General features: G+C 36.9%; 1 protein-coding gene across 2 annotated transcripts in view; it reads right to left on the bottom strand.

The window, feature by feature from the left end:
- Positions 1 to 15,387, bottom strand: part of LOC145989808 (monocarboxylate transporter 14) — a 277,996-nt gene that overhangs the window by 13,157 nt on the left and 249,452 nt on the right. For both annotated transcript variants that reach the window (XM_083125169.1, XM_083125170.1), the window contains 2 exons: positions 4,071 to 4,256; positions 306 to 1,030 (listed from right to left, as the gene is read on the bottom strand). In XM_083125169.1, the coding sequence (XP_082981295.1) occupies positions 306 to 1,030; positions 4,071 to 4,256 (911 nt within the window). The remainder of the gene's footprint in view (positions 1 to 305; positions 1,031 to 4,070; positions 4,257 to 15,387) is intronic.

Here is a 15,387-nt window from a genome sequence, read left to right as displayed (position 1 = left end):
ATGCAATAATATACATATATTTGAAACTTTAATTATGCTGCATCCCATGTAATCAAGTGGATATATCTGTACTGTAATCATACTGAAATATGTTATATGTAATAAGATGACATGTTACATACTAAGGAATATCAACAATGTAGTCAGAACGAGAATAAATTACAATTACAATTACAATTCAGAATGTCTCCACTACTTAAAAAGGAAAACTAATTTTAATATTTAGAAATGTAGTTTACCATTAAAAGATTTTTACCAATGCATCAATAATTCAAATTAGATAAATATATGTATATCTCACTTACCTGTGAAGTATACTGAGGTAAACGCAACAAACTAGCACTAAAAAATATGTCCTCTCTGTAAAATGGCCTCATTCCTTCTGCTTTCTGCAGTTGTCGTCTGCTTCGCCTTGTAAGATTTGTCCTCGACAGCCTTTGGTTTTGCTTGTTATCCATATTTAATGCATTCTTGTTACTATCGTAAAGTTGCTCTTCATTTGTTTCATTCTCATAATCATAATCATCATCATCATCATCCCTGTTTTCCTCTTGCACCGTCTTGAGTTCACTAACAGTGGCTACTTTTATTATTGAGCCACCAACTAACTGGGGAGTGGAATCTGACCTTTCTTCTGGCTTTTTGTCTTCAAGAAGTCCAGCGGGAGGTACAAAGGTAGGAACACTGAACCTTTTCCTTTCGTTTCTTTCCATGATGTGCTTTGCAAAGTTCAAGGACTGACTAGACATTTTTCTTGCTGATAAACCAACCGCACTGTTACTTTTCGAAATGGAGTTACCACCATCGCCATTCATCACAGCCTTTTCTCCAGAGGGATCTGGAAGTTTCTCGTATTCACCGAAACTGTTTATAGAGTCCCATTTTCTCATTTCGTCCCGCGCCATTTTGATTCTCACTAGAAGTGGTAATGTTTCTTGTGACATATTTTCAGACTTCTTTTTCAGCTTCTGTTTTGGAGGTTCCAGTGGTCGGAAAAGGGCTCCAAATACTGCACAGTTCAAGATAATACCTAAAAGGAAATAAACATTTTGTAATTTGATTCTCTGTGAGGTTATTTAAATACACAATGAAGAATTACTCCTCATATAAGTGTTCTACAACAATTGATAGATGAATTTCTGATGCATATTTTTTTCTTTTACATAATAAGAGATAGACTCAATACAGTTATATTGATATTCTCTTCATATGTAACATATGTATCGTGACTGTAACATACATTTTTACTTTCTTAAATTATTTTTTCCCATTTCAATGTAACAAAATTTAGAAAGTCAAACCCAATATTAGACAGACACCACATACCCATACAGAACACAAATATCCATGAGACGTCTAGTGGATGTCTTCTGTATATTCGTGCCGAAATTCTGGATATCTATAGGATGGCCCGGAATGTCCAGTAGACATCCATAGGACGTCCCCTGGATATACATATGTCCCTCCAGGGGGACATCCATAGGATATCCAGGAAGGATGTGTTTTGCACATTCTGTGGATCATTTTGGGATGTGTTTTGGATATTCTGGATATGTTTTGGACATTCTATGGGTGACTTTTGGACATGTTTCGGATATGGGCTCACGTGATAGGGACATTATCTGGATGTTTTTATTCATTGTGCATAAGGATATGTTCCAGACTAAAATTGTAGGCCTACCTAATCTAATCTGGACATTATGCTGATATTTTTCGCATATACTTTGGATATGAAAAGAACACTCACTCGTGGAATGGATTCATACAAGTCGAAGACCTTGGGTACAAGTACTCCGCTCTTACCTCTCACTCACCCATTCACTCATTCACTCTCTCACACAGACGCACTGATGCACACAAATTCACACACACACACATCTACACATCCGTAATACCACATATCCCATAAATATCCAGGACACACAGAAAAACATGGTATGTTTGGAATTACCAAAAAAGTTTGGTTGAGCTGTTTGGTTATGCTTTTTGTTTCCGATAACCAAATGTTGCTTGTCATTACTAAAGCATTTTGTTTAAGAATACCAAAAAAATTGGTCAGACGAAATATGGTACTCGTAAAATAAATGGTACATATGTAAGTAAAGAGAAACAAAACGTTTGGTTAAATTTACTATATGTGCATGACGTGCTTTCGAATTTGAAATAACGATTATCTAGTTTTGTCGAGTGTAGTATGAAAGTCCTTTGTCGAAAATTGAAACTCATGTAGAAAGATAATTACTCGAAGAGAGTCTTTATGTTGTTGTGTAACCTAATATTCTGAAAAAAAATGCTCAGAATATACATACGTACTTTATACTGAGCTTCCTAGAGCGGCCGCTAGATGGTTCTACTAAAATGTGTAGAAGAAACATAAGTTTTTGTACAACAAATAATGGTACGTTTGATTGTAATCATAGTGAAAAATTGTGCTTTAACACTCTTCGAAAGATGTGTGAAAATTAAAGAAGAAAATGTACTGCAGTAAATAAAAGTGAATCTCCCATGAGCAACCTTTTTGATTCCAGACTATATAACTGGGAGCTAAGTGTGGTGAAAAAAAGCAAACACGTTCCAAAGACGGTTAGTTAATGTGAACTTTCTATTCTGAATGTGTATTTTGAGATCAGTTAGTTTGTACAAACTATCCACCCTAGCTAAAATTAGCCCCATTATAAATAATTTAACAAATCTTAGGGTAATTTTGACTAAATTATTTGGTTTTCATAAACAAATTTGCTACATTTTGTTAGATTTATCAAAATAATATTTGGTTTTGGTAACCAAAGAATTGTTTACGACAAACAAATAGAACTTGACCAAATATTTTGATACTGGTGAACAATTGTTTGGTTGATGCCTATTTAAACAAACTATTTGTTCACCACTACCATTTTTTTTGTTAATCCAAACAAACATTTTTCTGTGCAGGAGATCCCTTGGACGTCCACAATGGGATATTCTCTGGATATCCAGGACGGGATATCCTATGGACGTCGCATGGATATCCAGAGCTGAATAAGACGTCTATTGAATATCCACAATATCCATGGATCTGATCTGGACATTGTGGATATCCTATGGACGTCCCTTGGAGATTTGTGCAGCATGGGTACTATTTCGGGAAGGGTTCGAACCACGTGTATTACAAATAATACTAATAACGTAAAATGTTTATAATTAACGCATTCATACAGTGTGTTTTAAAAGTCCTGCAGGATTCTAAAAACATATAACTTTTAAATTAATAGTTGTTTTTTTTTTGCAGCGAAATATTGTTTGTTACTCAGGAAACTTTAAAATTAATGTGTGATGTGGTTTGGTTTATCTCCAGATTTCCAGCTGGGCACCAATTACGTCCAAATACTCTTGCAATCTTCGTTTGAATCCGAGAATTGCGTTCTGACGGTGCTCGTCCGGAATGTTGTGAATCACATTACGTCTCTTGAACATCAGGTCGTCAAGTTCTGTCGGTTTCTGTGCATACATCTAGTTCTTGACACCCCCCCCCCCCCACAGCCAGTAATCGCAAGGCGTAAGGTCTGGTGACCTTGCGGGCCAAGGTGTGGATCCCTTGCGGCCAATTTTTCCTGCATCGACGCCATCTTGGAATCACGTAATCGAGTGATCACCTGCACACGTCATTCGGCAGTGCGGGCAGAACAAAATTTTAGATTTTCCCCTGTGTAAAAAATAAACAATATTTCGTTATAAACCTATTACTTTAAAGTTATAGTTTTTCGAAACCTACACGACTTTTAAAACACACTGTATAATTAATAGGTCTATTCATAATATTTCGTGGCCCAGAAAAAAAGGTAACCGAAATGTAGAACCGTTGTACATGTGTTCGGTTACCTTTATTTTGGGCCACCCTGTACTAATTATTGAAACAAGTAAATTACTTAATATTGTTATTGTTATTATTGCATGCATAGGGCGTAAGAATAGGGATATAACAGCAAGTATTTGTTATCTAGCTTACGTGTAGTTAAGATTGCTAAAATTTGTATAAGAACAACTGTCCTGGCAAGGAAATTAAACCAAGAAATAGATAATAAGCTCTATACCTGCTTGTATCAGTAAAGTCCCTCTCCAACCAAAGCTCTCGATAAGTTTGGTTCCCAGGGGAGCCATTAGGAATGTACCAATCCCTGAACCACACACAGCCACGCCTGTTGCTAAGGCTCTCTTCTTTTCAAAATAAAACCCTGTAGTTATCACAGCTGGAACATAGACTAGGCCAAACCCTATGCCTGAAAACAAAGGAATAGATATATTATTTTATAAATTATGGTTTGATTAATTTATTTTCATGTTTTATTCCATTCCATCTGCCAAATTTATGTGTCTTAAAATGATACAATATTTGTTGGATTTAATTGCAACTGTGTAATCATTTGCCAATATATGACAAAAAATAAAGCTCTCGCAGGAAGTGGCCCCTCTACCTCTCCCTCTAATCCGCCCTTAGTAGTGGTATTTACGATACGGACAGCACAACTTTTAAGTGTAGAAAAGGCGAGGCTATTTGATTGAACAATCAGATTTGCTTATACTTAAAACAAAGCCAAGAGAGGCCTATACCCCAATTTTTCAGGTGTGATATGCTCTGATTTTTAAGAAATTCTGAATTTCTAGTGTAGAAAAGGCGAGGGCTCAACAGATAGATTTACCCATACTTAAAACAATGCCAAGAGGGGCCTATACCCCAATTCTTCCAGTGTGATTCTGCCATGTATATTAATATAAAGCTTATAGTTACTGGGTTCTGAGGCCCAGTGGAGTGTGGTGCATAGCCCCATGGTTTTTATTGCCTTGCAATCAGGAGGCCTCTGGGTTTGAGTCCTGATAAAATGTGAAGCCTCTCCTGATGGCAAAATGTTAATATTGTTGCTTTGTAAGCAAAAGGCTCGGGTTTGAGTCCTGATAAAATGTAAAGCCTCTCCTGATGGCAAAATGATAATATTGCTGTCTTGTAAACAAGGGGCTCCGGGTTCGAGTCCTCATAGATTGAAATATATACAACTGCCCACACATAAGATATTCACTGCTAGCTGATAATACAGTTGAGGTTTGTGTGTTGTACAACAGGATAATAGAACAAATATCTTCTAGAACTGCTCCGTGACTCTCTCATTTCTTACATCATAAACATATGATTTTTCTCCTATGAGAATAACACTACAAATGGTGTCTTCAGGTAAAGCCTCATGGAATTCACAGATAATTTTAATGTTTGTCCTGTCATTAACCACAACCTGTTTTCTTTTTGAAGTGTTGATTACAAACATGGGTCTCTGTGTCTTGAATTCATCTGGTGAATAATACATGTCAGTACTGCCTGTAGTGACCCTCTTGAAAGCCGAAAATGCCTCATATAATTTAAGAAAATCATCCTTGGACATGTCTAAATTATAATTTTCTCTAGGAAATACCTCATTTCTGCCATTTTTAAGATATATGTTCTTGATGTTGCAGCTATCAAATTTACTTGAATTTTTTTCCTGATTATTGTGTCTCCCAGTCTGAAACAGTACCACTACAAAATCAGGCATGTCGTATTGTATGCTGGAGAATGAATTTGTAGCATCAAACTCATAATAAGTACCAGCGGCAGGCTTCTGTACGCATTGATATGTGTAAAATTGCAGAGGAATCTGTGGATTTTTTATTATATCAGCTTTGTATTTAAGAGCATAACTGGCCTCATATTCAACAACTGGGATTCTTAGCTCCATAGTCTGAATAATGCATTTGCCCTCATCAGGTAGGGTATTAGGCATAGCTTCCCCTGTGGGGTTTATTGCACTGTACCTCATCAAAGCATTATTATCATTGGCAGCTCTTCTAAATGTAATTCTTAACCCACCCTTCCACATAATTTCTTTGTAATCTGAAAAGAATCCTGGCAACAGGCGCATCGGGAACAGCACTGTGTGATTTTTAGATAATATCTTATCACCAGCCTCAAATCCACCTATTTTGTAGTAAGAAGCCTCGGTTTTGGATAATTTTAGTGTGGCCAAAGCCGTGGAGGTAATGCCGGGATAATCTACTCTGTTTATAACAACACCATGCTTTCTGATCTCAATTTCAGAGAACAGATGCGGCACAAAATTATCAACCAATCTTATATTTGAATTTGCCGGATAATCTGTTCCATCGAGCTTTACAACATCAAATTTGATGTATAGATCTGCTCTGTGGGGGTGTATAAATCCATCCCCTACATCAAGATCAACCTCAATTTCTGTATTGGGTTGATTTAAATTTGCAAATGTCCTCCTGTTTGGGGGGAATGATTGTAGCTCATAACTCTCAATATTTTCCATTGTATGTATTTTTATTTAAATATTAATCTCTATGATTGCAGTTGTTGTGGCTCCAGCAAAATCAACTAATTCTTCTTTTTCATTAGTGACCATCAATTCAATATAATCTATTCTATTATGGCACACAGGAAAATATAATGTTGGGGATGGATTGTAGATGATGGGCTCCATGAATTCGGAATTAGGTTTGAATGTTGCAATGATGCCGGTTTGTTTGTGAGTGCCTATGCCATTTGATTTGGTGATCATACCCTCGGCCACATTACAGTGAATATTCAGAGTCTCTATGGCTAAGAATTTAGGTATATTCATAGCAGTGTGTTTGATGGCCGGTTCAAGTTTTGTATTGTTCTCAAAGCCTAACAGCTCTCCTATAGTACCCAGATGCACTGTTTCTGTAGCAGATACAATCTCTACTCTGTGAGTGACAGAATTTTGACTTAACACTACACCTCTGGGTAACTGAGCATTTAAAGTGGACAGATTATATTGCCCTGGAGTGATGACAATTTTTTGATTCCCTACTGCAATTGTATTGTTGTGGTGTGTAATATTGGGGATTAGGTACATGCCGTAAAATGCTCTGAGAGCTATTGTTTTGGGATACACTATGTCATCATGTAATTTGAGTTTCAATATTGAATTTTGGCTGGTGAGATGGAATACCCCCATGATGTTTCAGATACCACAAGGCTTTTTGAAAATTTTCAATTGATGGTTTATTTATTTGAGACATATATCTGAGAACAGATAAACACAAATGTCCGCAATTAACATCTTTGAAGTTTTGAACACGGGCATTATTGTAATAAAGATTAGCTGATTTTAAATATTTTATTAAATTTTCAGGAGGAACACCTCCAAATGAATCAAACACAAATGCCTTATTTTTTAAATATTTAAGATAACAGATCCAGTGAGTGCCCTGATTTTTGTACTCATCCAAATTAACAATGCCACACTCTTTGTTGAGTGGTTGTTCTGGTAAAGAATCAGACATGTACACACCCCTAAAATGTTTGATGCCCAGTGGCTTGATTAAAGCTTCAATATCTTGGTTTGTAAGCGGCTCTTGTTTTTTTTAAACTTACTCATGGCTCTCTTAACACCTTTGCCTTTTTTCTCCATTGCCAGGTTATGGCGCCTCTGCTCATCTAATTCTGCCCTATTTTTCTTGGCATCTATTACTGTTTTTGCTATGGCAGCTGATCCCCCGGCCAAGCTCCCCACAGCCCCGAGAGCAGCTAAGATGGCAGGGATGGTAAATATAAATCCCCCTGTATGCAATTTTTTCCTTGATTGCTGTAATTTTTTTAATTGGGGGGTACTAAGCAACAATTTCATACCATGTCCCTTGGCAATACAAGAGCTTTTTTTCTTCCGCTGCTTTTTGGTTAAAAGACTGTCAATAGTTTTAAGAGATTTGAGACCTGCATAAGGTATTTGATACATAACACCCTTGGCCTTCATTGTAGGTTTATTATATACATGTTCACAACCCCCACCCCAGTTTTTGTTTGGTGCTCATAGCTATGGTAGTTCCCAATGCTGATATTCTCTCACTCAAAGAAGCATCTTTGCTTACAAATCTACCAAATGCAGCCTCTTCTAATTTCTTGTCTGCAACATGTCTCTTGTCAAGATCAGAATGTGTGTTGTATGCTATGTCATGGTCTCTACAAGCAGCATCTAAAGGATTAACACCAGGATCCCCTCTGTTTAATCTATGATCCAATTTTGTGCCTGGACCACAATACTGATAGCCTGGAATATGTAGTTCAAATGGCAGCTTGTTTATAATGTCATTAACAAGCCCCCGACCCTCAGAGACATTCCAAAATTTGGGTGGTAGAGTATTAATAATTTTTATAAGATATCCAATCCCCTTAGGGTCATTCACTATAAAATTAGACAATTTTGTGCTTATCATGTCCATAATTCCAACCTTTTCATTGTAAAAATTGTGGTTGCCAGCATTTTCCTCCCCAGCTATCACCAGCAACCTATCTATAAGTTTCCTGACATCATCAACCCACACAAATTCTTTAGGCAGGGTGTTGTATTGTTTGATTCCACTGCCAGTCTTGATCTGTGACCATATGGGCTTGATTAAATTATTGTATTTTGCCCCACTGCTCGACTTAACTCTTTTTTGTGTAGGATCATTGTTCTGGTACAGAGCATCTGATTTTATTAATATTTCTTTGTAATGTTCATAATCTTGATCTGTATAGCTGCCAGGCCTTTTCCTAGTCATCAGTTCCCACAATCCAGGTGTTCCGGGGTACTTAACAAAACCACCTTTTTCTCCGAGACGAGATTCTGAATAAACAATCAGATCATCTCCCATAAAAGTTACTCTGAAATTACCAATTCTGTGTATGATACTGCCATCAAGCTCTGTGTCAGCATATAAGCCAAACACCTCATCTTTGTTGTCTTTAGGTGTGGTTAAATATTTTTGAGCAAGAAGACCCAATTCAATAGGATCCTGACTAGCTTCAATTCTTCTAGGAGCAACAGGACTAGGTGTATGAATACTGGAAAGTGGGGTGAATGGATAATCTAATATGTTCCTTGCAGCTACAGGCACAAGCTCTGTGATCAAATCTTGATTTTGCTCTGTAACAGTTTTGATATTCTTACCTAAATTATTAATAGCATCAATTACAGGCTGTTCTGTTTGTTTGTGTTTTTCATAAATTCCCCGGTTCTCTGATTTCCATCCCTTAAATCTTTTTACAAGATAATCTCTTAACTTAAGATCATCAATGACTGGTCGTTTCATGGTTGTTTATTTATGTCTCAACGTCTAGAAAATCGTTGATTTTATTTCTGTATTTGCCAGTATTAGGTGTTCTTGTCATATCAATTGTGACAAACCCATAACTGTCCTGGTTCCAGCACTTGCTGCAAAATTTGGAAAAATCATTGTAGCTCAAGTCCCCACCTACATATTCATCGTGTATGTGTTTGAGGTTGGTATGGTCTTGATGAAACACACATATAAAATTGCTGTTGTCTCGGATCAGCTGCTTCGGTATTTTAGAAAAAGTCTGTGCCAGGTAGAAGCAGTCAATGTTTTTGTGCCGGCCCTGTGTAAAGAAATTTCTAACCTTGTTTTGATTATCCAGTATAACGTCATCAAACACAACAACAGAATTATCGAGACATTCATGAAGTGGCTTAACATCTGGTTCAAAAGTGGCTATATCCAATCCATCATATAGCTTCATCAGCTGCTGATATTTTAATTGTTCCAAGCTCTTAGAGAAGACATACAAGTGCCTGTTTTTCCAGTCTAACCAGTTGGGTGCCAATAAAAAATTATCAACCATTAGTGTAGTTTTACCACAAGCAGATGGCCCAACAATAAGACATCTAATATTATCAGGTAGCAGCACTCCATTTATCTTATTCCGCTGTTCAGGTTCTGGCAGCCTTTTTATAACATCCCAGGTGCTCATATTATTACTTTGTCTGCATCGATCCAGCTGTTTTCCGGATGACCCAGCCATTTGACAAATAACTTGTTGCCTTTTCTGCGGATGATTTTTTCTATGAGATATGTGTCAGGCTGTTTAGTTTTGCTGAGCTCTTGTTCATAGAATCGGCCTTTGAGAATTTCTCCTCGGTGATCTTTTATTATATATGTGTTAAGGGTCCCGGGTTTAACTTGAACCACTGTAAATAATTCAGTGCTCCAGTTTCTTGTAAAGCCTCTTTTGAATAAGTGCTTATATTTGCTGATTCTTACTTGATCACCCACCCTGAATTTGGCCCTTCTTGTTGTTGGCTGGTATCTAGGATAATAAACAGTCCTGATCAATTTTTGCTCATCAGATGAAGTTACTTCAGAGGGTTTCATGTTGATTGTGGAATGGACCGAGTTGTTATATTTATGTAGAAGTTCTGGAAGAATATTAATCCATTTATAATTACCTTGAAGGGTAAATTGTTTATACATAAGATTTTTTAGGGTTCTGTTGAATCTCTCTACAATTGAGGCTTTGAGATCACTGTAACTCGAGTAATGTTTTATTGCCCGGCTTTTAATAAATTGTTGGAACACTGAATTATAAAATTCTTTGCCATTATCTGTTTGCAAATAGCGAGGTGATCTTCCACTCTGATTGATGATTGTCCTGAAGGCTTCTGTAACACATTTTCCAGTCTTGGATTTGAGTGGCACAGCCCAGGCAAATTTTGAAAATGTGTCTATCACAGTGAGTAGATACTTGTAGCCCTTGTTGATTTTGTCTAAGTTTTTCAACTGCCCACTTGACAACTCAATCAAGTCGCTTTGCCATAAATCATCTATGCCCTTTGTGACTACTGGCAGTCTCTTAAAATTATGTCTGGCTTGTCTGTGTAATTCATCAACAATAATTTGTCTAGACATGATATGTAAACAAGAATATTGCAACTATGGGGTGTTCAGCAGCTGAGACTGCAGGATTTTCTAAATATAATTTGTCCCCTATTTGTATTTTAAATTCCAGAGAGCCATCATCTTCAGCATAGGCTGTTTCTAATGTATTGGGATCTGTAAAATCCTCCAATTCTACACTGGTGATTTTTGGTTTGTTGTCAGCATTTGTTATTGATAAGGTGGGGTAGTGGTGTGCCTGTGGCTGATGCCAATATTTGATCTTGATTGGTCTCAGTGTGCCCCCAACAAAAAACTGGTAATAAAATTGTGCGGGGGACAGCATATATATTTTGCCACCTGGTGTAAATGGTGAATCATATTCTTTGTTGGGGATGCTGTACAATTCAAGAATTACTGTATGTTTTGGATTCTCGATTATGCCTGTTATTTCTTTTTCTGCTGTAAGCAATCTGCTTGTTACAGATTCAAGGTGCTCATTGATGGTCCTAACAACATCATCATGGCCTGGCTTGATTTTTATGTCCACAACAAGTTTCTTGTATTGTTGTACAATCTCTTGAAGCTGGGTGGCAAAAACAGACAGAGCATTTGCTTGATTGGATTCCATGGTCCCTAGCTGTTGCTTGATATTAGCTACAATTTGTTGCAAATTTTCAACAACTGCCAATTTTGAATTTTGAGCAGTAAGATCATGGACCTGTCTTCTGATATCCTCAAACAAGGCATGCAGTTCATTAATATGTTGATTGGTTGGAAGAGTGGCCACTGTCTGTGTGAGTTGTTTGATCTCTGCTTGGATATTCTTGATATCTTCTGATTTCAATATGCGATTCACAGCTCTCTTAATATTTTTAAGTTCCTGTGATGTAGGCAGATTTGATACAGTATTTTGCAAAGATTCAAGTGCCAATTTCACATTGTTTAATTCAGAAGCATCAGCCACATTTTGCATAGCATCTTGGAGCAGGGCTATATCTGCCTGAGAGGGTGTTGAATGTTGTAAAATTTCAAGCTTTGTTTGGATATCATCTATCAAGTGATGAAAATGAGATAGTTCAGATTCGGTGTTGAGGTTTTCAAGCTTTGTGATCTGTTGCTGGACACTGACAAGTGTGTCTACAATCCCGGGCAGGCGAGATTCTAGTACATTTGCCAAATCATTTTGCACTGCTGCTATTGTACCTTCAAGATGGGTTATGGTACTTTGAATTTTTCCAAAATCTTCATATGTTTCAAGTTGCAGCTTAATATTTGCTACACTCCGAGTTATTGCATTCAAAGCATCAGAAGATGGCAAATTGTTCATAAAATTTTCAAGTGTCTCAATTTTATCTTTAACCTCGGCTATGGCATTGTTCAGAGGGTCCAGATTAGGTATCTGTAGTGACTGAATCTGTTCTTTTAGAGTGGAAATGACTAGATCAAAATCTTCTTGTGATTTTATGCTTTTGACAATTGTTTGGAGCTGTGCCTGGACATTATTTATCTGCTCTTCCAATTGCTGTTTCAATTGCTCGGAGTTGTTAGCCTGGGTCTTAAATTTGGCTTGAAGAGCTGCTACAGCTTCTTCTAAACTTTGAAAATTATCTAATGTTGCCAGATCAGTATATTTCTGAAGCAGCACTTTGAGTTCGGAATCAATTTTAAGAAGAGGGTCCATGCATTGTGATTGTAAATTTGTAATTTCTAATTGAAGACTGGCATTGAGTGTGGTCTGTAAAGCTTGTAAATCACTTCTCAATTTCTTGACTCTGACATCAAGCATCAGAATCTCATCACTGTGATCTTCATGTCTTGTATGGCCAAATATATCATTAGGCATTTTTGCTTTATTGGTTATTTATTATAGAGTATCTGATTCTTAATTCTATAAAAAAGGGTATAAGCTTGTCATAGGATCCCGGGACCTCAATATATAAGCAGTCACCAGCAGAAACAGTATATACAGTGCCAGAAACCATGTTTGAGTGCTTGATTCTATAAATATTTCTCCCTACTGAAATCTTGACATCACCCTCAGGGGTTGTAATAAATTGCAATTGCCCACCTACAGGTAATTGATAATGATTTAAATTATTGTTAAATATGTACAATGTTTTGCCTGTTTCATCATCATTATCTGTAAGTATGCTGTTCAGATGAATAATTAACAAGCCACTCAGTTTAGACATTACAGATTGTAAATCAGGAGAGGGTTGTGGTGTCGGCAGGTCCATAATAGCCTGTTTTTTGAACCCAAATAAGTTCATAGGCATGTTTATTTATTTCAAATCATGCTCTGGAATTGGGCATTGATTGCCACTTTTCAAATCACAATGCCCCCAAGGTAAAGTATGTATGTTACATGACAAAATGCATCTCTTGTCATCATGTGGGTCCAGGGCCACTTTTCTTACAATATTGCTAGTCAGCAAGTGATTCTCACTCTGAATTCTATTTTCTGATGTTCTGATTGAATTCTGGGATTTGATGCAATTTTTATAATCTTCAAATACAAGCTCTTTTTCAACAGTTATTCTGCCAATGCCCTTGGCCTTTTTGGCAACAGCACCACTACATGTTTCAAAACTGTACATCTTGGCTCTTAACCCAGCAAATGCCACAATAACATCACCAAGTGTCTCATCTTTTAACTTGCCAGGCACTTTTTTGTTGTGGGGTTGAATTCTTGTATGTTCACTGGTATCAAAATATTGAAGCAATTCAGGCTGTGCCATATCTTGATAAACATCTTCTGTTTGAATATCAAGAATAAAACTATCCGTGTCCATGTACAATAATTTTACACGATCACCATAAAAAGGTTTCAGCACGTCATAATATAATATTAACATATGTAATTTGGACAATTCCAATATCACAGCCCCTACATAAATAGGTTTATCAAATTTGATCTTTGTTTTCATCATGTTGAAAAGTGCCATGTGCTCATCATAAATTCTTCTATAATTGAAGTTGGGCTTTGCAACCAATTTTTTGCTCAGGCTGGGGTCAGTAATTATTTTAACATCGGTATGTTTCCTGACATTTTCAATAGTTTTGCCATACACTGAATTCACCATCAATTTAAACAAGCTCTTATCAAATTGGCTCTTTGCAGATGTTCGAAGCTCCGTGTTTGTATCAATGTATGGTTTCAACCATTCTGAGTGCCTGAACCTCAAGACTTTGCCAACTTTGGTCACTTGAACACCATGTTTCATCAGGAACTGGAGGTTTTTGTAATATATGACATAGCCTTGTTTCGGCTCCAGAGTCATCATGAGCTTCTTCTGTTTAGAACCAGGTGAGCACTGAACCTCGGGAATTGGGGGCAGATCAGAAAATTTATTGTGCAAATCTTCAGGAATTATCAGATCAACCTCTAAGAAGAGGCCATATTCACTGTCATCAAAATTCTGAAGATCTTTAATATTGAAATCTTCAACCCACTCAAGCCCTGCATATGGCAATTTATCCATCATAGCATGACCATAGAGGTTGTTTGCATCCACATACAGTATATAATTTGATGGCCGTGCTGGATCATAATCAGGCATATACTTGTTATTTGCTCTGGCATATCTCTGAGAACATTGCACCATCCCCCCTCTTATACATTGTTCCATAAACAGATACATATCTTGATCGTGGATCAGATCCAATGGCTTTTTGGTGTTGAAAAATGTTGCGGCCCATGCTAGACCCGGGGCACTGTAAAAATACACTGGGTCCAGTCCATAATTTTGCATGGAAGATTTTCTGAATGCTTGCAATATATCAGCTGAGAGGGTCACATCAAGTTTCAAATATGCCATGTGATAATCACCAAATGTCTTGCATTTTAAATTGTTCCACATCAACTTGGCATGGTGATAATCTTCATCAGTGATTCCAGATCCTCTGATTTTGCTGTAAAATGCTTCTTGCGGTGGCAGGGAACACTCATCAAATTTAGAAAAATCTGTAACATAGTCATATGGATATACACCCTTCCGCCTAATTAATTTCAGGTCCAGATTTGGAAACATTGCACGTGTGATTTTCAAGTCATCATCAGATAATTGAGAGGCTAGTGTGGCCAGGCTAGCAGGTAAAAATCTGTAAGAATCAAGAAATCTTATGTGAATAGGAACACCATCAACTTTAATTATCTTGCTAATAGATATATATTTTTCATCATTTTCAGCTAAAATGTTTAAATTCTGCTTGTCAAACCCCTCGTACCTGATCAGATGATGGAAATCATAATTGGATGCTCCATGGCAAAATATAGGGATAAATCTTGGTCTCTTGATCTTAATATTACAGCTATTACACAGGGCCATTAAGAATTTACCATCTGTATGAGAATGGTGATGAACCTTAATATTTTTATCTGAAAATTCAGAATCACATACCGGGCATTTTTCTGCATTGTTGAAATCTTCAATCTGTTCCTCTGTTAAAGGCAACATAGGCTTTGATTTTAATAAGAAGTTAGATGCTATGTCACGGCACACATTTTCTATTCTATGTGCAAATTCTTTGATAGCATTTGGCCCCTTGTATGAATATTCTTTAATAACAACACCATCCCGTATAACCACACAACAAAAGCTGGAAGGTTCATGTTGTTGGTATGGTGTACTTGAAGATTCTTCTGGATCTGGGCTACAGAATGCAATAGGTTTGAGGTTC

This window comes from Lepisma saccharinum, chromosome 7 (assembly GCF_977018435.1).
Source record: "Lepisma saccharinum chromosome 7, izLepSacc3.1, whole genome shotgun sequence".
In the NCBI taxonomy this organism is placed as follows: Eukaryota; Metazoa; Arthropoda; class Insecta; order Zygentoma; family Lepismatidae; genus Lepisma; species Lepisma saccharinum.
The sequence above is the reverse complement of the archived record's forward strand: the minus strand, read 5'-3'. Positions and strand labels throughout refer to the sequence as shown.